Here is a 21,778-nt window from a genome sequence, read left to right as displayed (position 1 = left end):
TATGTATGTGTTTTATTGCCTTATTCAAGTGATTTAACATTTTTAGTTTTTCACTAACCATGCATAACATTTTTTTTCTCAAAAATACAATCATGTACATGCATGCCTTTCACATATTATTATAGCCCAGTTTGTGCTGATTACAGTGATATTAGACTTTACCCATTTAGATATTTATAAGAAACTGAAAAAAGCACAAATGTCAGGGCATGACAAAACTTCTCAAGGCCCCAAAAATACCCTTAGACTCCAGAGGGTTAAGCTGTTAACTTTTTTAATGTGGCTGACACTCCCTCTGAGTTAAAACAAACCAATATCCCAGAGTAATACATTTGAAAGTAAAGAAATTAAGACTTAAATATTACAATGGTAAATGTATTATTCCATCCTTCAAAACTGAATTCCTCCAAGCTACTTATTCTGTGTAGCATTTTAAGTACGGTTAAGGCTTAAGTATTGTACTGTACAATATAAAATATTATTATAATCATAAATAATAATAATAATTCACAGTGTGATTATCATGCAGATATCATATTGGTGGATAAAACTAATAGCTGCTATTTGTGTAATTGTATGTATATCTTAATTAGTTGTGTTCTGTCTTCTACAGGTTAAACTGCATCAGTATTACAGATGAAGGTTGTGCTGCTCTGGCATCAGCGTTTAATTCAAACCTCAGAGAGCTGGATCTGAGCAGGAATCAAATAGGAGACTCTGGAGTGACAGAAATCTCCAGTCTGCTGAGAAATTCACAGACACTACAGATACTCAGGTCTGAATTTGGTTAATCTAAACATGAATCAATATTAAGCTCGAGTTGGTCTGTAAACTGACGCTGTGTCACAAGGAATGGGTCAGAGATGTGAAATTGGTGTGTTGGTGTAGATACATTTATAAAATATTCACAAACAGATAGATTTTTGGAGGTAATGGGAAATGTTAATATCCTAATGGTGTAATAAATTATTATGTATTAAGTATTAATTAAGTAATAATTAAGTATTTTATTTATTTATTCATTCATTCATTCATTCATCAGTTCATCAGTTCATTAGTTTGGTCTTTCTGAAGACTTTCAGACTGCAGTATCACTAAAGAAGGATATATAACAATATCATTCAACCCCCTTGACCTGCTAGACATTTTGCTGCGGAGATCTAAACATTCATGTTCAAAATTATTCAACCCCCTCCCCAAAAGTCCAATTTTATTAATAAAAATCACCAATAAATGCTGCCTGTAAGTGTTTAGAAGCTTCTGTCACCTCTAAGGCTGCTACAGTCTTAGCCCATTCCTCACCTGAAAAAGCTTCCAGATCACTGATAATCTTTGGTTTACACATTGCCACTGATATTAAATTCATCCAGATATTTTCAACGAGAATTAAATCTGGAGACTGAACAGGCCACTCAAGAACATTCTATGACTGATCCCTGAACCAAGCAGAAGTAGATTTGAATGTGTACTTTAGGATGACTGTCCTGCAGGAAAGTCCATTGATCATCAGCTTCAGTCTTTGCACCAAAGGCATCACAGTTCTTGTCAAAATGGCCTGATACTTCAAAGAATCCATTAGTCATGATTTCCACTTCCTGTTACAGTAAAGCAACCTGTACATTGCAGTTCTTTCTCAGTTGCTCTGATTAAACATTTTATTACATTGTGATTTTTCTTCAACAGCCTTAAAAAAAGGTTTTCTGGTACAAAACACTTTAAGCTAAGGAATAAGGCTGAGAGCTTTTAATATCTTGGAAATCTTCATATAGCTTTAGACTTTTTAGCCTTAGACAATTGTTTATTCTCTATAGCTTCTCTGTAGCTTTTGAAAGATTTCTGTTGACTTTGCCATTTTTTGCTACTCAACTTCAGCACATGCATGGGTTAACTCTGTGCATGTGTAACAGCTTAAGCTTATTCTGTTTAAGTTTCTTAAGACTTAATTGTGTTTTTAGATTATTTTATTGCCCACCTTGCAAATAAGAGATAAGAGATAATTCACTCCAAAATGAAAATTTACCCCCATGTCGTTCCAAACCTGTGAAAGCGTTGTTTGTCGTTAGAACACAATAGAAGATATTTTGGATAACCTGGAGGCTTTAGACTGCCAAGTAAAACATCAATGTTGAATAAGGATCGAATAATTGTGACACAGCTCTGTTATTAAAAACTTGAGCAATTTTGATTGCAACTGTAGAGTATAATTATAGAAAATTAAAAACTGCAAAAATTAAAATTGCATTTGTTGTAGTTTACGTTCACCAATATATAACTTTACCCAGCTTTACTGTGAAAAGATTACATTCAGGCCAAAATAACCATAGTGCATCTTTTTTTCTTCATTGTAGAACGTACTTCTGTGACAAGCTGTGTTATAATGAAGAATAACATCTTTTCTAATAGACTTTCAGACTGCAGCATCACTGAAGAAGGTTATAAAGCTCTGTCTTCAGCTCTGAGATCAAACCCTTCACACCTGATAGAGCTGGATCTCACAGGAAATGATCCTGGAGAATCGGGAGTGAAGTTGCTCAGTGATTTACTACAGGATCCAAACTGTCAACTCAAGACACTGAGGTGAGACCTGATGAAATAATGCCAAATAAGTTAAACACGTGAATTATTTGTATTATATAAAAAATTAATTACATTATATAAGTGTATTATAGAATATTACATTATTTCACTAATTCAGCAAGGACACAATTTGTTGTTCAAACTGATCAAACATGAAAGATCAGATGCTGCAGCTGCTGTTTTTTATGATAAATGTCAGCACAGTTTAGTTGTTTTAAAAGTTACAGGTTAATCAGACATTTTGAGTCACTAGATGTGCTGATATTCAGTAGTTTGGTGCCTCAATTAACATTTATGATTGCAGGGTGTCCGCGGATCCTTAAAAAGTCTTAAATTCCATAATGTAAAAATGAGCCCTTAATTAGCATTAAAATGTCTTAAATCCCTATTTCAAAGGTCTTAAAAATACAATCAAACCTATACCGTGAAGAATATTTTATTTTCATTTTAAAATCATGTAACATTTCGTCTATTTGTCACGCAGAAAAAAAATAGGCGGAACCATCTAACAAATTACAAGTTCACGGAGAAATTTGATAGGTGCGTGACTGGATATTAATGTTAGCAAATGGTGAAAATTTCTTGCTTCAAGCATGGCGAAGTGCAAATATAATAAACTGGTTACATAACCCTAAATTTGCGTCGTGGTTAAGACCAGTTTGTGGCAATGCTTCCGAGGTCTGGTGTTTATTGTGCAAGAAAGTTTTAAAACTCAGAACAATGGAGATAAAAGCTTTGGAGACCCACATGCAGTGCGAAAAACACAAAGCGGCTGCGGAAACCTGTCAGAAAACACCAGGGCCCATATTCATAAAGAATCTTAATGCAAAAAGTAGCTCCTAGTGACAAAATTCTAAGAAAATTCTTAGAAATGTGGGTGTTTACACTTAAAATTAAAGAAAAAATCTTAGTAAAAAAAAAAGTAATTCAGAAAGCATCTTAACCCTTAAAAGAGGTCTTAAGGTCAAACTTGTTAGGAGCACAGACGAGGACTTTTAAGAGGCTTAAGAGTTTCTTTAGCAGAGGAGAAAATGGCAGAAAGATGAAGAGGCAGAAGAAATGTGTTGCAGACAATGGATGACAGTGAGTTAATAAGACGCTATAGATTAGATTGTGCAGGGATCATGTTTGTGACTGATCTTATTAGAGACGTGCTAACATCTCCGACACAGCGCAGAAATGGCATAGCGCCAGAAATTTAAGTAATTACTACATTATGATATTTGGCAACTGGGAAGATGCAACAGTGCAATAGTTATGATTTGGGTCTGTCACAAAGGATTTATATACACACATATTGTGTGTGTGAGAGAGAGAGAGAGAGAGAGAGAATGGTCAAATAGGAAAAATTATGCATGTAAATTCGAAGTGAGAATTAGAATAGACCGTTTGGCTCGACCGCAACGCTCAGAGCTGAGGTACTCTGGTGTCTGCGTACTGTAACAAAGCACCAGTCCTATAACGCTAACGATGCTGTCGCGGACATTTTTCGAACCATGTTTCCCAACTCAGAAATCGCTCGTACATTTGCGTGCTGTAAAGACAAAACTGCATACATTGCCAGATTTGGACTGGCTCCTTACATAACCAAACTCCTCGGTGCAGATTTTAACAAGGAACTGTTTGTTTTAATGTTTGACGAGAGCCTTAATGAAATGTCCAAAAATAAGCAATTGGAGTTGCATGTCTGATATTGGGGACAAGATTACGTCCAGTCAAGAAACCTAGGTTCACAATTCATGGGACATGGGACAGCTCACGATTTGCTCCACCATTTCAAAGTAAGTACCAACCCATCACTAATCAATTTTATGCATTCTAGCTAGCAGTAATTATTCTTTTTTGATATGTAGTGTGTATGTATATATTAGACACATTAATATGTGTAATGTTTTTGAAAGAAGATTCTTATGCTCATCAAGGCTGCATTTATTTGATCTAAAATACAAAAAATAAATTATAATTATTTATTAAATATGTATAGCCCAAGTAATTTATTCCTGTAATGGTAAAACTGAGTTTTCAGCATCATTACTCCAGTCTTCAGGATCACATGATCCTTCAGAAATCATTTTAATTTGCTGATTTATTATTAATGTTGGAAAACTTTGTGCTGCAATATATAATGCAATATAATGGCAAACATTTTTTTTTTCTGTGTATTAACTTGCACGGATTAATTGTTCACCATAAGATTAGTAATATGCGCTAACAAAGTAAATAGGGTCAATTTTGATTTCATGCTGACTTTGAAATAGAAAACCATTGTTTTAAATTGTAATAACATTTGGTAATATTACTGTTTTTTTCTATTTTTGATCAAATAAATGCAGCCTTGGAATATTGGCATACCAATTTGCCAAACTTTGATCTCATTATTTTATTTAACTTTTGTTTGTAGGAATGTGCATAGCAGCTGTTTCTATGGATGGTCCAAATATAAATTGGAAGTTTTTAGAACTGCTGCAACAAGAGCATCGTGAGCAGTTTGGTGGCACACAGCTCATTGTGGTGGGGAGCTGTGGCCTCCACACCCTACATATAGCCTGCAAACATGGTTTCACCATTTGGAAGCTAGAGAAGGTTCTGAGGGCCTTGCACATACTCTTCCACAATGCGCCAGCTAGGAGGGAGGATTTCACTGCTCTGACCAAATGCACAAAATTTCCACTTCCATTCTGTGGACACAGTTGGCTCGAAAATCTACCAGTCGTGGAGAGAGCTTTGGAATTCTGGCCATCAGTGACCATGTACATGGATGCAGTCAGGAAAAAGAAGCTACCAAATCCAGGAACAGCATCGTATGACACTCTTGAAATTGCTGAAAAAGACCCTGTTATTCTGGCGAAGCTACATTTCTACATGGCTATCACAAAGACCTTCAGTCCTTTTCTTACCTTCTATCAAACGGATGTACCAGTGATTCCGTTCCTTGCCAAAGACTTGGCTGAGCTGATGAAGGTAATTCTATTACTGCACTCTACTCTAATAATGCTAATAATTAATCTGATCATTTTAATTGTAATCTTATGGAAGTTTGCATAGCTTAAAAGACAATGGTATTAAGCAAACAAAAAGAACAAAACTTGTTACAATAGTATACTACAATAGTCTTTTTATGTTGAATGTCAATTAATTAAATTGAAATAAATTAAATGAAATATTTGGGTAACATTCTATGTGTGTCTTTTGGCAGAGTATGCTAACGTGTTTTGTCAATAAAGAGGTACTCAAGGATCTCAGTTCACTGCAGCTGGTCAGGCTGGATGTCAGTGACAAACAGAGCTGGGTCAACCTAAAGGAAGTAAACATGGGATTGGGTGCAGAATCACTCCTTATGGTATTCTTTCACCTATAAAATTGTAATTTTGATGGATTCAGCTGAAAGCTTGATTTTTATAATAGGTAATAATAGGTTATAATAAGCTGTTTACATCCTCCCACCAGGAACTACAGAAAAAGATAGGTGAACTCACAGCCCTGGAGTTTAGGAAAGACTGTGTCAAGGTGATGTGTACCATCAAGAAAAGAGCCCATTAAAGTATCCTGTAGTGAGGCACGTGGCGTGTTTGGAGCTCAGCATGATGAGGTCTGACCCTTACTGGTGCAAGAGCAATATGACAAAACTGGTGCAGAGGTTTTTGCAAGCCCAACAGTTGTCAGGAGGTGTCTCTGCTGGTAGGAAAGAATAGTTTAGTTCTAAATCAAGAGTGCATTAAATCAAGTTATGAAATATGCTTTTAAATGTAAAAAATGACTTGTGTAAATATTATGTATTAATTTATATGCATACATTTTTATAATTAAATTAATATTATTTTGTTGTTTTCTGCAGGTGATACTAACCAACAGAAACCAGGCTAGAAATATTCCTGCATGGAGTTCTTGGGCAGCGCGATGAGTTATGGAGCTTTTGCAAGAAACTGCTTCTCCTGTCCCATGGGCAGGCAACAGTGGAGAGAGGATTCTCCATTAATAAGTGGAGACCTGTAATATGCAGGGGGAGACAATGGTCAGTCATCGACTAATATGTGATTATGTCAGCATCTTACTGAGTTACTGGCCTCTGCTGCATCTGCTGGATCAAGATACAGAACGCACCTTGATCAGCAGAAAAAAATCCAAATCACTGATGTCCAGGCACAGAAGCGCAAAGCTTTGGAAGACGACATAGAGGACCTGAAAAAAAAAAGAAGAGAATTCTGGTCCAGGTATCTTTGAGCCTGCAGAAGGATGCTGACCAGCTTGCAGAAGAAGCTGAGGGAAAAGCTGGCACCTTGATGGCACACCTCATTACAAAATCCAACACACTGAGCAAGCGATATAAAGAAAAAAACAAATGAATTACAGCAAATTGAGAGAGAGTTGGATACAAAGGGCAAAGAACTGAGATCTATACAGTAAAAACCCAATGTTCAGATTATTGGCATGCAGTGTACATGCCTCATGTTACTGCTGTGCGGTTTGTTTGAAATCTTTGTAGGCTGTCGATGTTCTGCCTAATGTTTAGTCAATCTTTGCACTGTTTTGCAATTTATTGTTCTTTCACACCTTCAATATGTCAATAAACAATGTGTGTTAATGATCGTAATTGGTGGTATTGTTTGCTGTTTGCAAATTTGTTGATCTGAAATTGGTCTTAAATTTAATTCTGCATGGTATTAAAAGGGTCTTAAAAAGTCTAAAAATCTAACTTTCAGAAACCTGCAGATACCCTGTGATTGTGTTATTGTGGACATTTCTCATGAAACCTATTCAGTGTGATTTATTATCCTGATTGTTTAAATGTTACTGAATGCACTGTACATCAATTTCCATCAAGCTCAGATTCACAACACTGTAGATCTACTACAGCAGATCTATCACAGACCACAAACATGTGATGTCTGTCAGGAGAGGATCAGTGATGAAACACACACACACACACACACACACACACGTCTGAACCTGCAGTTCCTCTCATAATGAGCAGAATTAAATCAACACAGGCATCAGAAAAAGATCAACTAAATATATCACTGTGATGCTTAGCTGTCACAAGCTAGTTATCTCTTTGCTAACTTTCCTCATCTCCTGCTTAAAAGCCAAAAAGATCTTCAGATTTTGGGCATCACGATCTAGTGAGCTATTGCACCTGCGTTTCTTTTTAAATAATTTATGTTTGCCTTTTGTCTTTCTGAAAAATTATTTTTATGTTTAAATGTTCAACTGTTTAAACTTGAACTAGAGCTTTTCATTACAAACAATGTTTGATAATCTTTAAATGTTTTGTGATGTAATGCACATTGAGTTGATTCCAGCTTCATCTTCTCTTCTGCAGGTTTTTGGGTCCTGCTGCAGATGAAGGCTGTCAGTATGTGACTGGAATTGTGGGTAAAAACCCGTTACTCCTGAGAGAGCTGAATCTGAGGAGACGTAAACGTAAACTAGGAGACACAGGAGTGAATCAGATCTCTGCTCTACTGCAGGATAAACACTGTAGACTCAACACACTGAAGTGAGTATCTTACATCATTTCACATGTTACATGACTAGTAATGTTACAGTCGTCTATTTTAATTCTCATTTGAGTCAGACCTCACGTTATAAAGCTTGGAAGAGTCAGGACATTTTTAATATAACTCTGATTATATTTGTCTGAAAGAAGAAATTCATATGCATCTAGGATGTCTTGAAGGTGAGTAAATCATGGGGTAATTTTCATTTTTGGGTGAACTATCCCTTTAAGTGCACAAGGGTTGGAGAAAATACTGTGAACACATTAGAAATAGCCAGTATTTTATTAATGTGTTTAACATTGTTTGTCTTTAATACAGCTTCCAACCTTCTTAGAATAGATTCATACAACTTTAGAATAGACTTCAGTTAAATTCTGTCTCTAACTTCTTCTATGACTGCTGAATGTGTTCATGTTTACTGACTACAAACTGAGGATTGAAGAATAATTTAAAAACATTGACTATCGCCCAGTAACACCTCCCTCACAGATGAAATGAAGCCTTTAATGCTTGCTTTGATCGTTTAAACACAGAAGCACATCAAAGCTGAGCTCTACATGACGACCTGCCTCTCTCTCATTTTTAACCAGTGAGGTGTGCTTCTACCTGAGCAGGTGAATGCACATAAAGGGTCTGGTCCTGATGGTCTTCCTGACCGAGTGCTCAGGAACGGCACAGAACAGTTGGCTGATGTCTTCACACACATTTTCAATTTTACTTGGTCCTTACCTGCTTCAAAACGGCCACCACTGAACCAGCACCAAAGCAATGCACATTTGCACTCCATAAAATATTATATATGTATATGTATATATATATATATATATATATATATATATGTGTGTGTATATGTGTGTGTGTGTGTGTGTGTGTGTATATATATATATATATATATATATATAGTACAGACCAGAAGTTTGGACACAGTCTCATTCAAAGAGTTTTCTTTATTTTCAAGATATATATATATAATTAAATGATATATAACACACACATGCATATTTATATTCATAAAAACAGTGCCATTTGCACTTCTGGGCCATTTATTGTCAGAGTGTGAGCACAATCACCCTACAATGATAAAAATCCACATACTCCTTTTTTTATCTCGATTATATCAAATCAGTCTCATTAGACCAGCTGTTCTGATTCTCTGAGCAGTGTGATGTCATTGTTTAGGCTCCGCCCCCTGCTGATGACTGACAGTCCTGCATTAATGTATTTTCTGCTCTCAGAGAGTTGTTTGGTTGTATCAGAGACATGTACGGTAGATGTCACATTCGACCGCTCCAGATACAGAGCGCTGTGGAGTTTCTGACCCGACGGTGGAAACACAGCGTGATTTTGGGCTCGGTGCTACAGGTCTGAGTAATTGAGACACTAGGTGCGTTTACATGGACCCTTTTGGCTTGGATCGGATTGAATTCATTCTGATTGATGAATTCGAGCGTAGTGCTTGCATGAATGCTGAATAAAGTGATCGGGTTGATATGTGCGTTTACATGTCACAGGCTTGTGATCGGATTTACTCTTTTGACAATGCGCACACTGCATGAATATGCATACTGTTTTAAAAAGCACACGTGATATTTATCTATTTCGGGTCCTAATTAGGCGACGATCAGTACATGAAATGTTGTGCTGCTTAACATTACTTAAGAAAGAAAAAAAATTTAAAAGTGTCCCTTCCCTCACCCAAAACTAATCGTCTGTTGATGAGAGTCTTAAACAAGGACTGTTGGGACGTGGTCCTGTTCCACTTCACATACACTGAGTGAAAGGGGAGTTTTATAATGACAGGACACTTATTTATAACACTTTATATACCAGGAAGACAGCTCGTTCAGTGCATCATACATCATTACGCTATTTCTACATCACTGCGCATGCGCAGTACTTTCCACGTTCAGTTTTCAATCCGGTCAAGTGTTTACATGTCCTCTCACTCGGATTACAAAAGGGATTATCCACCCTTTACAATCCAATCGATATTTTAGTCGGATCTGGCCAATTCAATCCAACTGTGTCCATGTAAACGCAGCTTCTGACACGTCATCAAAGTGTTATAGTCCTTTGCCCTTCCCATTACCCTCACTGACTGTTACCTTGTTTGTTGCACAACATATATTTAGATATTTTTATATATGTTCAAAAACAGATTTTTGTGTAGTTAGTCTGTCTATATTATATACTGTATATGTTTAAGAGAGAGACTTGTAAAGTAAGTTGTTGTAATGAGTGTTTCTTGTTGCTCATACAGCAGGTCAAATACACAACCCAATATCCAATCATTTCAGTTAATAATACCAAAAATACACAAACATTTCTCTTTTATCCAGTGGGACAGAACTGTTTTCGTTGTGTTTATTAATGGGACACAACAGAATAGTTCTGTGCTGCTGTATCAGAACATATTCATAGTGTTTATTGATGCTTCATATCATTTCTCTGTCATCAAACACCAGATTAATGAATGTGTAACACAACTGAACAGAACCGGTCCAGACTGGGCTTTATTCTGTGCAGGCATTGCTTCTTCAGTCTGACCTGTTTCAGAGAAATATTACTGAACTTCACATCTACACACACAGACAAACCTACAGTTTTATTTAGATGTGCAAAGTTGAATCTGTGTAGCAAAGCTGTTCAAGTCACTAGACAGAGCAGAGCGAATGCATTTACGTTGTAGTGATGTGCAGACCAGAATCAGTTTAAACACAAATACACAGCAGTCAGGACTTTTATTTTAGACAATATGATCCGTTTTAGACAAAAGATGAAATAAGTATTATATGACAGAAATAAAAAAATATGAAAGATTTTAACACCTTCCACACAAGGTTGTTAAGAATTAAAACTTTGTTCTATTTCTATCAAGAATCAGCCCAAATTGTACATAAATCATGAGAAGTGTCAATTATTTGATTAAATGGACAAATTATTTGTTTTTCTGTTTTGAAGACCAAATTGTGGAAAGTTATTCAGATACTCTTCCTTTTTTTTTTTTTTTTATCAAGACATTGTGACTTTATTATGGTTTTTATTCTATCTTCTGTCTTTCTCTCAATGTAGATTAGGAAATTTTCCTTTCTTCAGTCTGTGGGGATGCAGTATTACAGAGAAACAGTGTCTCATCCTGACTTCAGCTCTGAAATCAAACCCATCACACCTGAGAGAACTGAACCTGAGCTGGAATAAACTACTAGGAGACTCTGGAGTGAAACACCTCAGTGATCTACTGATGAACACACAATTCAAGCTGGAGAAACTAGAGTTAGTATAATTATACTCTACAGCACTTACAGTCAGATTAAAGATTACTGTTTACTTTCAGGAAAAGGAAAGGATGTGACGTGTGGCCAAATATAGTGTGCCATACTCTGAACATGTGCTCTGCATTTAACACACACACACACACACACCTGCAGAGCTGAGGAACAGTTGTGGTTCAGTTCTTGCTTGAGGATCTCATCTCAGTCAATCACCGGAGATCACAGCAATCCAGTTCATTAATGGACCTTATTATTATTATTATTATTATTATTATTATTCACTCAGACATGTACAGTAAAGAATGACAATAGCAAAAAAGTAGTTAAAAATGTCTTTACAGTTTTTGCGTGTTGCTTGAACACATTTTGCAAAACTTCGCTCATTGTGCCAAAACTCTACACACAAGTAAACATGACACAACACTGGGAAATATACCATTCACATCTGTGTCAAATTGAAGCTCTACTATCAAAACCTAAATTCTGCTATCAAAACCTAACATTCCTTTGTCAAAGTGTAACTCTGATGACAAAATGACACATACTTGCATCATATGCATACACTTTCAGATCAGGGGGAACTACTTTATATAAAACACTGCAGTCTTTGATTTTTACTGTTTATTCAGAAGGAATATTGTCTGGAGGCACATTTTCAAACAACTAAAAAAGCAAATAGGCCTGCTCAGTATTGTACATTGCAGTAACATGAATTCAGATAAAGCAAAAAAAAAATATATATATATATATATATGCAAGTAAGTGTCTTCAGTTGTGTATTTGAGTGGTAGCAATTTCCCGATGTGTTTTGTATTTTGGATAAATGTGTTTTCCAAATGGCACCCTGAGATTTCATTTTTGAACGAAGTGTCTTATATATGAAATAGAGTGTAGTATGCAGGACCAAGTGTGTTGCATAAAGGAGTAAGTGTGTTGCAGAATTGCAACTAGAGTGCAAAGCAGCGCTTTTGTTTAAGGTAAGGGTACATGTGTTTGAGGTATGGTAACAAAAGCTTCAAGTTGTGTTACTTTAGTCTAAGCATGGGTCTATAGTGTTCAAGCAACGGGCAAAAACTGTAAGTAAATTGTAATTCAGAAACAGAATTTTCTTGATTTCTCACATTTAAACTAAATTTTCACATATAATGTTATTTTAAGTAGTTCTGTAGTTCATCCTGTGTCTACTATGTTCATCTTTTTTCTTCTGTTTTTGTTTATGGTCATATAATAAGGTTTTTGGTAATGTTTTATTTATTACACTATGGTGTTAACACATGATGAATTACTCACACATGAGCATAACGTGTCTGATTCATTGTGTTTTCTCTTTCTGTCTTCAGTCTGTGTGGATGCAGTATTACAGAGAAACAGTGTCTCATCCTGACTTCAGCTCTGAAATCAAACCCATCACACCTGAGAGAACTGAATCTGAGCAGGAATGAACTACTAGGAGACTCTGGAGTGAAACACCTCAGTGATCTACTGATGAACACACAATTCAAGCTGGAGAAACTAGAGTTAGTATCATTATACTCTACAGCACTTACAGTCAGATTGATTTATCAGGGTACATAATATATTTCCAAAAAATGGATGTACCCTTGTGATTTTGGTAACACTTTAGAATACTGTTTCTTACTTACTACATAACTAATTAGGAATTATTGAAGAACTAACAGGTGATTATTCATTAACACTTAACTCATTACTGTTAACTACTAAGGAAGATGTGTTAATTAATCAGTATGTAATATAATTTTATGATTATGTTAAGTAACAGTTAGCTAATCAATAACTAATGTATTCTGTCATACCTCCTGAATAACTACTATTGATTATCTACTACTTAGGGTTCTAGAAAAATAACTATGAAGTAACTACTAATGAACAGTTTTACACTATTACATTGAATTGTGACCCTTTCATATAAATGCTATTAGCAATAATAGTAGTAGTATGAAAACGCAATATTAATAAATGCAATACATTTTATAGAGGTTTTGCCTATGTAGTAAATTGTTTTGTGAGTGTGTTTTGTAAGAAATCACCTTCTAGTAGGAACCCCACTCCAGTGCCTTGTGATAACTTACCTTAGTTTTTATATTTTATATACAGTACTGTGTGTGTGCTTCCTCAGCATATACCACATTATATATATATATATATATATATATATATATATATATATATATATATATATATATATATATATATATATATACCAGGAAAAGTGAAAATACAGGTACCCAATTTGTAATTAATAAAGAATTATAAAATAATTATGCAGGACTTATTTTGAACCTGAAACATTAGGCCTATTCTAAAGTGAAAATATTGGGAACCCATTAGTAATTAACAAAGAATTATCAGATAATTCCTGAAGAATTACTTAGAATCTGAAACAGTATTCTAAAGTGAAAACATAGGCAACCCATTATTAATTAATAATTAATTATCAAATAATTCTGCAGGACTTATTTTGAACCTGAAACATTAAACCTATTCTAAAGTGGAAATGTTGGGAAACCATTAGTAATTAATAAATAATTATTAGATAATTCTTCAAGAATTACTTAGAATCTGAAACAGTATTCTAAAGTGAAAACATAGGGAACCCATTAGTAATTAATAATTAATGATCAAATAATTCTGAATGACTTATTTTGAACCTGAAACATTTTGCAATATTTTGCTGTGCGATTTTCTCCTATCCAATGAGTGGCATTACAACCATACAAAAGCAAAGCATGAAATTACAAATCACATCCATTTTATTTGTTTGCTGTACTCCATATCTTTAGAATCCAGAAGTTTGCAAGGAACATATCCAAATTCAGCCCTTTATCAATCGATCTTCATCTTCATTCTCAGTAACAGCGACCATCACATAGTCAAAGCCCGCGCTCGTTATATGATTTGAATGTGAAAATAGCGCCAGTGCGCCACCCTCGAGAAACGTTACGACACGGTTTACGGCACTGATCTCGAACTCTCATTGGTTCTCACCTAATTCGTCACAGATTGCGACATGCCGTGTTTCAGTTGATAGACATTTGAAATCAGTACTGCACCAGTGCGCCTTCACGGAGAGAAGACAGATTCATAATTTCACGGATTAATAAATTAAATTCTGCTCTGTACCTTATAAAAACTATTACCTCCAGAGAGGACTGCGACTGGAACTCATTATCATTTGAACTACTTTTGGTACCACTTTTGATCTTTTCGCAAAAAATAAATGATTAAGGTTACGTTTGTTTGTCTGTTATTTGTTTATTTATAACAGTAACGTTATGTAATTTTAAGAAATGGTTATTGGTAGGTTTAGGAGTAGGTGTAGAATTAACGTTAGTGGCTCAAAATAACGTTTTAATGTTATATTTTTACTAAAATTGTGTTTTATTATGTTTTATTCTTTTAACATTCTGTATAAATTGGGTAGGTTTAGGTTCGGGTGGGGTTACGCATTTTTCTATGGATAACTGACTGGTCAGAGAACACGTTCTATCTGTATGTATTTTAGGTTGTTTTTATGTAAATTTAGTTACGTATCGAAACCTGTAATTACGTCCGGATAATACGTAAACTACACTGTAAATACGTAAAGGCACATACGTATTGGACAGTTTTAATTTACGTCTAAATATGTACGTTTTGATTGTGAGATCAGGCTGAATTATTAGATAATTCCTCAAGAATTAATTAGAATCTGAAACAGTATTCTAAAGTGAAAACATAGGGAACCGATTAGTAATTAATAAAGAATTATCAAATAATTCCTGAATAATTCATTAGAATCCGAAACAGTATTCTAAAGTGAAAACATAGGGAACCCATTAGTAATTAATAATTAATTATCAAATAATTCCTGAAGAATTACTTAGAATCTGAAACAGTATTCTAAAGTGAAAACATAGGGAACCCATTAGTAATTAATAAAGAATTATCAGATAATTTTGCAGAACTTACAGAATTCTAAAGTGAACCTAGTAAATAATAAACTACATCATTTTGACTAAGAACAACCTATAAAAGTAATCATAAACTTTGCAAAATACTCTCATCTGTTTATTTCAGTTGAGAACATTTCTTAATACAGCATATTTTATTCCATTTTAACATGTATACTGCCCACATTTTAACCAATTTAACAAACATTTCATAATCAAAAGTTAAACATTAAGAAGCAAACTAAATCCATATTTCATTTCCATTATAGGCTAATAATTGGGCAGTAACAAAGTTGCTACTGTAGTAGTTCTTTGTACTTGTCCTTTTACTCAAGTAATTTTGAAAATTAACAAGCCTACTTATAATTTTACTGGAGTAATATTTTATTGGGGTATCTGTACTTTTACTCAAGTACTTGATTTGTGGGACACAGCCTGATTATTATAGTTTTTTTTTTTTTGCGTAAAACTGTTCAGAAGTAGTTATTTCATAGTTATTTTTCTTGAACCTTAACTAGTAGATAATTAATAGTAGTTATTCAGGAGGTATCACAGAATATATTAGTTACTGATTAACTAACTGTTACTTAACACAATCATAAAATTATATTACATACTGATTAGTTAACACATCTTTCTTAGTAGTTAACAGTAGTGAGTTAAGTGTTAATGAATAATCACCTGTTAGTTCTTCAATAATTCCTAATTAGTTATGTAGTAAGTAAGAAACAGTATTCTAAAGTGTTACCGTGATTTTTAATGGAAATAACTATCACTTTCCCTCATAAACACATCTCTTCTCTCGTCTGATGATGTGAAGGAGGGAAAACCTGTCAGTCACATGAGATCACAGCAATAACAAACAATTATCAGCTTTTCATCTAAAATTAATTCCTGACCTACAGTTAAAAGAAGAACAAAATATGATCATAAAATGTACTTGTTGACTGAATTTTCTTGACTGGTTACATTTAAACTCTTTTTTTTAAATGTTTTAATGTTATAGTAAAGTGGTTCTATAGTTGATCCTGTATCTTATTATTATTTTTTTTTTGGTCTGACTAAAGATTCTTCAGACTTGAAATGTAACTTATATCCTCAAATCCTATTTTGTTTTAGATTAAGTTTATGGCTGAATGATTATTTATTTACTTATATTGTTTTTAGGTTTTATTTATTGCACTGTATGTTGTTAACACATGATGAATTACTCACTTCTGAACATATAGTGTTTCTGATTCATTGTGTTTTCTCTTTCTGTCTTCAGTCTGTGTGATTGCAGTATTACAGAGAAACAGTGTCTCATCCTGACTTCAGCTCTGAAATCAAACCCATCACACCTGAGAGAACTGGACCTGAGCAGGAATCAAATAAAAAACACAGGACTGAATCACTTATGTGACGTACTGAAGGATTCACGCTGTAAACTGGAGAGATTGAGGTCAGTAACATTCACAGACAAGAATCAAAATGATGAAAATCACTTTGTTTAACTCTTATGTGCTGTTCAAGGTCTTTTGAGACCCCAAATGATGTTTGCTGAAATAAAAACAAATGTTCCCTTTATCTAAATGACAACCCTTCCACAGGTTCACAAAGCAGAACGATTACACTCGCAAAAAACAATCAATTGAAATGAAAATGTTGATTTTGTTGTTACATCATTTGTCAAAAAATGTCTGAAGAGGTGATAACAAGAAAATATCATATATCCTTAAACTACACGAATGTGGAGTTAAAACATTAATAAACTGAGTCATATTAAAGTGTTTTTTTTTTTTTTGTAACAAAAAGTCCTTTTGTTGGCTGTGTTCTCTGGAGAGCCCAAACAGCACGAGTGTCCTCCCCAAACGAACAGCACATAAGAGTTGAACAAAACACTTTATACTCAATATCTCATGACGAATGTGTTCACATTATATTTGTGAAAGATTCTTCATCTTAATGATTTGTTTGTAAGATGATCTCTCTTCCTCTGTTTGTCTCTTTCTAGTCTTCGACACTGTGACATTACAGATGTTTCTTCTTTAACTCAGTCTTTGACAAACACAAAAGCTCTGCAGTTTCTAAAAGAGCTCGATCTGAGAGGTAATAAGATTGAAGACTCAAAGCAGAAGCTCATTGATGTGCTACGAGACTCAAACTGTGAACTGAGGTGAGTAAACTTCACTTTGTGATATTAAAGAGATTCATTTACCTCTGATATCTGAACAAATATATACTTTCAAATATTAGTGAAAAGAGTTGATCAAATGATCATCAAGCTTTATTTCAAAGGGTTTGTGTCAGAATGAAATGTAAAGTTGATAAAAATGTTGAACACAAAGGAGGAAAGAGAAGAAAAGCAGACTGTCACAGCTTTCTACAGCAACAGCTGCTTTATTAATGAGATCAGTAATAGTGAATCATTAGAGTTTGAAATAGATTTGTTCAGATTGTAGGAAAACGCTGGTAAAATCAGAGCAGATTCAGCTTCAGCTCACAGTCGTCCAGCATCACATGATCAATGTCTCTGTCTCTTGTGTGTTTTTACTTTGACAAGCAACACGTCACATTACTTTACACTTACTTTCTGTAAGAGATAATGTCCCTCCAGCCGCTTGTTATCACAGAATAAACCCGACAGGGTGATCAGGACTTGTGTCCTCCTGAAGAGACTTATTCTGTGATAACATCCGGCTGCATCTGCATTATCACACTTATTATATGCTTTCTTGACACACAAGTGAAGAATTAGACACAATTTAGATTCAGCTAAACACTTCTGGTCAGTTAGCAACAACTTGAACAACAAGACACACTTTGAACAATGTCTCCTCAAGTCTACTATTAACAGGAATCTCCTGCGGTTTGGTTTGAGGGTAAATCCAGTCAGTAACTGAGGCACAAGCTAATAGCAGTTGTGTTTGAATGAAACGAGTGAGAGCGCGGTGCTGTGATACGAGAGAAGTCAAAGAAACGCCCGACTCAAATACCGTATGACTGTGTGTTATTCTGCTGCTAATGACACACACCTAATGAATAACACACCTCCGAATGTCACGACTGACCAATCAGAATCCAGTATTCCAGCGAGCTGTGCAATCATTTCACTTATTTACTGAGACCAATACAAACATGTTTAAACTAGAGGACAAACAGCTTTAACTAGTGACACATTTAACTGAAAGATTTGTGTTTTAAGACTAAATCACATTTGTGTTTGTTCCTTGTCATTTATTATATTTGCTGTACACTCGTTAGTGTGTGTTTCTCTTTATATTGACTCAATAGAGACACAAACAGAAAGGAATTCATGTTTCTAAATGTATTAAATTTAAAACACAAATACTGTATATTAAATACATATTCAAAATCAGGTATAGTCATATTAGTCTAATTATGGGACTCTAATACAATTTTACTTAAAAAAATGTTCCTTAAGTATAGTAACTATTTTGCACTTTATTCCACTGAACTCTTATTTTATCTTCTCATTTCACCTTACAGTGTAGATACATCACCAGAATCTGATAAATGCAGAATCTCATAATGTGAAGTGATCTTGAGAGGAGCAGTAAACATCAGCTGAAGATCCACAGAAGAGCTTCACTACTGTGTCTATGAGGAGAAATAAATGTGTGATAAATGTGTAAATGTGATCCATACAGGTGAAGAGACTCAGACTTTACAATCAAATAATGCAGCATGTGTGTTAGAAACATGATATTGAATGATTAATGTTGCTTTAGTATTCAAGCAGATGATCATTGTGTTTAATGTAAAGCTGGAACAGAGGAGGAAGAAGCTCAGATGAGTCTGTCTGGCTCTTCAGTTTAATAATATTTCTATTAAACTCATTCAGAATGATTCAGATGTTTAAATGTGATTGTCAAGTGCAGCACTTAAATGTGTCAAAAGATAGAAAGCAAATCTACAATGTGTGAAACTTCTCATGTTTTCTACACATTATTATTCTATTTTACTTTATATTTAGTCGTGTATCTGTTGTTAATGTACAGATATCCAGTATATAGTCTTTGTTCTGTGGATGGAGTCTCTCCTTCATCAAATCAACTAAACATTTTCACAAGTTAACAGCATTTGTGTCTTTCACTCTCCTCTAAATACTCAAACACATTTACTCTTTTTAACACTTTTATATTTTCATGTAAATAAAATGCCACATACAGTTAAAAACAAATGAAAAGTTTACTTGTCTGTTTTAAGTATTATTAAACTGTTTTAAATACAGGCTAATTTGTAGACATGAAACATAAAGCATAAATAGCTCATGCATAATAACAGAAATGTTTCCATTATATGTACAGCAGGTTTTTTTTATGTTTTTCAGTTAATATATTTCTAAAGGTGCTCTACTTTCTTAATTGCGCCGCATGAGTAGTTGTTGGTCAGAGATGTTTTGGAGCAGAAGAACTGCAGGATTCTGGAGGTTCATCATGTGGAAAGTTGATAGTTAGGTAAAGTGCTTCTGTCGTTCTCTAACATTCAGATCTGTAAAGTAAGGTGGAAAGGACACAGCTCTGATACAGAGTCATTCTAGTGTTGGACCTCCACATATTGTTCAGTGTTATAAAGCTGTTTCTGCTCTTGCTAATGCGTCTCTTGATGTCATTGTCGGTCCTCCATCATGTCTAATGATGAAGCCCAGGTCTACAAACTCCTCATTTCTACAGAGGTCTGCTCCTGTACTTTAATTGCTGAGGGGTTTGAGGTGTTTAGTGTTATCATCTCTGTTTTCTGCTTGTTGATCTTGGAGTCTAGTTGTCTGAGTCCAGATGTTTTCTCTGTTGAGGGTGTAAAAACAACAGCTAATCATCAGTGAAGTCCAGATCTTCTCTGGATAATGCTCGACTTAAACAGACAAACACTTCATGAGTCAGCTGTCAGCTTTCCTCACAACGGAGAGCTCAGACTCAGATGTTGATAAAATAATCTTATAATATTCATACACCAGACAGTTGAGTATCTAGAGTACAGTATGCACAGTGTGTAGTGTGTCATTCAGGATTTCATTTGGATATAAGTTAAATCCAAGCAATGGCCATTTAGTTTTAATTGAATTGAATCATTTAGTTTTTAATGAATCTAAATGAAACCATCAAATGGTCAGCAAATTAACTTAATGAACTTTGATGCTTGAGCAGCAAATCAGCATATTAGTGTGATTTTTTTTTTTTCAGATAGCGAGCAGACAAACAACTATGACTGGGACTGTCATACACACACTGTAAAACCCGACAAGTTCACTTAACTCAAAAAAATTGTTGAAACAGATTACGAAATATTAAGTCAAATTAACTTAATATTTTTTAGTTCAATAAAATATTTGTAAGTGTCTGTTACCATACACTGTAAACCCTAATAAGTTCACAGAACTCTTAAGTTTAAAAATTACATTACAATAAAAATTACATTTCCAGTTGCCTTAAATTATCTCAGTTATCTTATAAATATTGATATTTCTCAACTTATAATTAGAGAGTACTTCACTCTAAATTTTCCCTATTTTTCATGTGGGAAATACCCTCAGATATAGTCTGTGGTTGTCCATCCTAAACCTAACCACAGGCTCTACTCTTGACCACAACGGTAACACTACAAAAACAACATAATAGAAACCTTTGTAAGTTCTGACATAACACAACATTTAAGTAATAACTTAAGTCCCTCTATGTTAATCTTGTGTAAAAACACACAAAATAACACTTAATTTCTACATTTATTTTCCTTGTTTTCTGACGCAAAGCATGCTGGGAACTTGAAAAAGCAATAATTTTAAGTTCACCTTACTACAACAATTTTGAGTTTATAGAACTTATTTAAATTAAGTCCAGTGAACTTTCATTATTATTTGAGTGCAATTAACTAATTTCATTTGATTAATTTCACTGTTCGGTTTTACAGTGCATAACATTATAATGAGGACACTATTATAATAAAACGCTGTGAATGTTTAGAGTTTAGTTGTCGTGTTTCTGCTCGTTGTTATGTGAAGAACGCTTCCACAAAAGGAGTTCATTCAGAGACACACAGACACGTTCACTTCTGCGTTCAGGTGATTCTGTGCAGATAGATATAAGTCCAGTGTTCGAATTGAGGGGGGGCTGGGGGGGCTGGGGGGGGGGGGGTCCGGGACCCCCCTTAAGCATCAAGGGACACCCTATAAGGCCCAAAAAAATGTCTTTGGGGGGGTCCACTGGTTTTTCATTAAAACTAAAATAGAAAGAATATTTGATATAGCCCTATCTATTTTTTAATCAAAGTATTGCGCTGCCGCTCTCATAAAAAGCTCCTTCAAATTAGATGAGCGTCTGAAAATACGCTCAAGTGCGCCACACGCTGTTTTCTGAAGGAATTTACAGACTGCGGGAGCGACGTCGCTGTGTGATTGGCTGACAGAGTGATCCTTCCTCATTATTTTACCTCACTATGACGGTAAGATAATATTTATTTGTTTTATGATTGTTTAGTACACCTA

At 34.7% G+C, this 21,778-nt stretch overlaps 2 protein-coding genes across 3 annotated transcripts in view; both read left to right on the top strand.

Annotated features, from left to right (window-relative positions):
* The window catches only part of LOC127987560 (uncharacterized), a 1,055,570-nt gene that overhangs the window by 435,953 nt on the left and 597,839 nt on the right, over positions 1 to 21,778 (top strand). The window contains exons 32-36 of the mRNA XM_052589928.1: positions 614 to 775; positions 2,404 to 2,577; positions 7,898 to 8,074; positions 11,148 to 11,348; positions 12,688 to 12,864. Coding sequence (XP_052445888.1) covers positions 614 to 775; positions 2,404 to 2,577; positions 7,898 to 8,074; positions 11,148 to 11,348; positions 12,688 to 12,864 — 891 coding nt within the window. The remainder of the gene's footprint in view (positions 1 to 613; positions 776 to 2,403; positions 2,578 to 7,897; positions 8,075 to 11,147; positions 11,349 to 12,687; positions 12,865 to 21,778) is intronic.
* Positions 2,900 to 7,163, top strand: LOC127987603 (uncharacterized). 2 transcript variants are annotated; one of them, XM_052589978.1, is made up of 5 exons: positions 2,900 to 4,358; positions 4,979 to 5,538; positions 5,774 to 5,917; positions 6,025 to 6,255; positions 6,413 to 7,163. In XM_052589978.1, the coding sequence occupies exons 2-4, from the start codon at positions 4,981 to 4,983 to the stop codon at positions 6,115 to 6,117; spliced, it is 795 nt and encodes a 264-aa protein (XP_052445938.1). In that variant the 5' UTR covers positions 2,900 to 4,358; positions 4,979 to 4,980; the 3' UTR covers positions 6,118 to 6,255; positions 6,413 to 7,163. The 2 variants fall into 2 exon arrangements, with proteins under 2 accessions (XP_052445938.1, XP_052445937.1); XM_052589977.1 differs by having other exon boundaries at positions 2,900 to 5,538.

The sequence above is a fragment of the Carassius gibelio genome, chromosome B22 (assembly GCF_023724105.1).
Source record: "Carassius gibelio isolate Cgi1373 ecotype wild population from Czech Republic chromosome B22, carGib1.2-hapl.c, whole genome shotgun sequence".
Classification (NCBI taxonomy): Eukaryota; Metazoa; Chordata; class Actinopteri; order Cypriniformes; family Cyprinidae; genus Carassius; species Carassius gibelio.
This window is presented reverse-complemented; position numbering and strand designations above follow the sequence as displayed.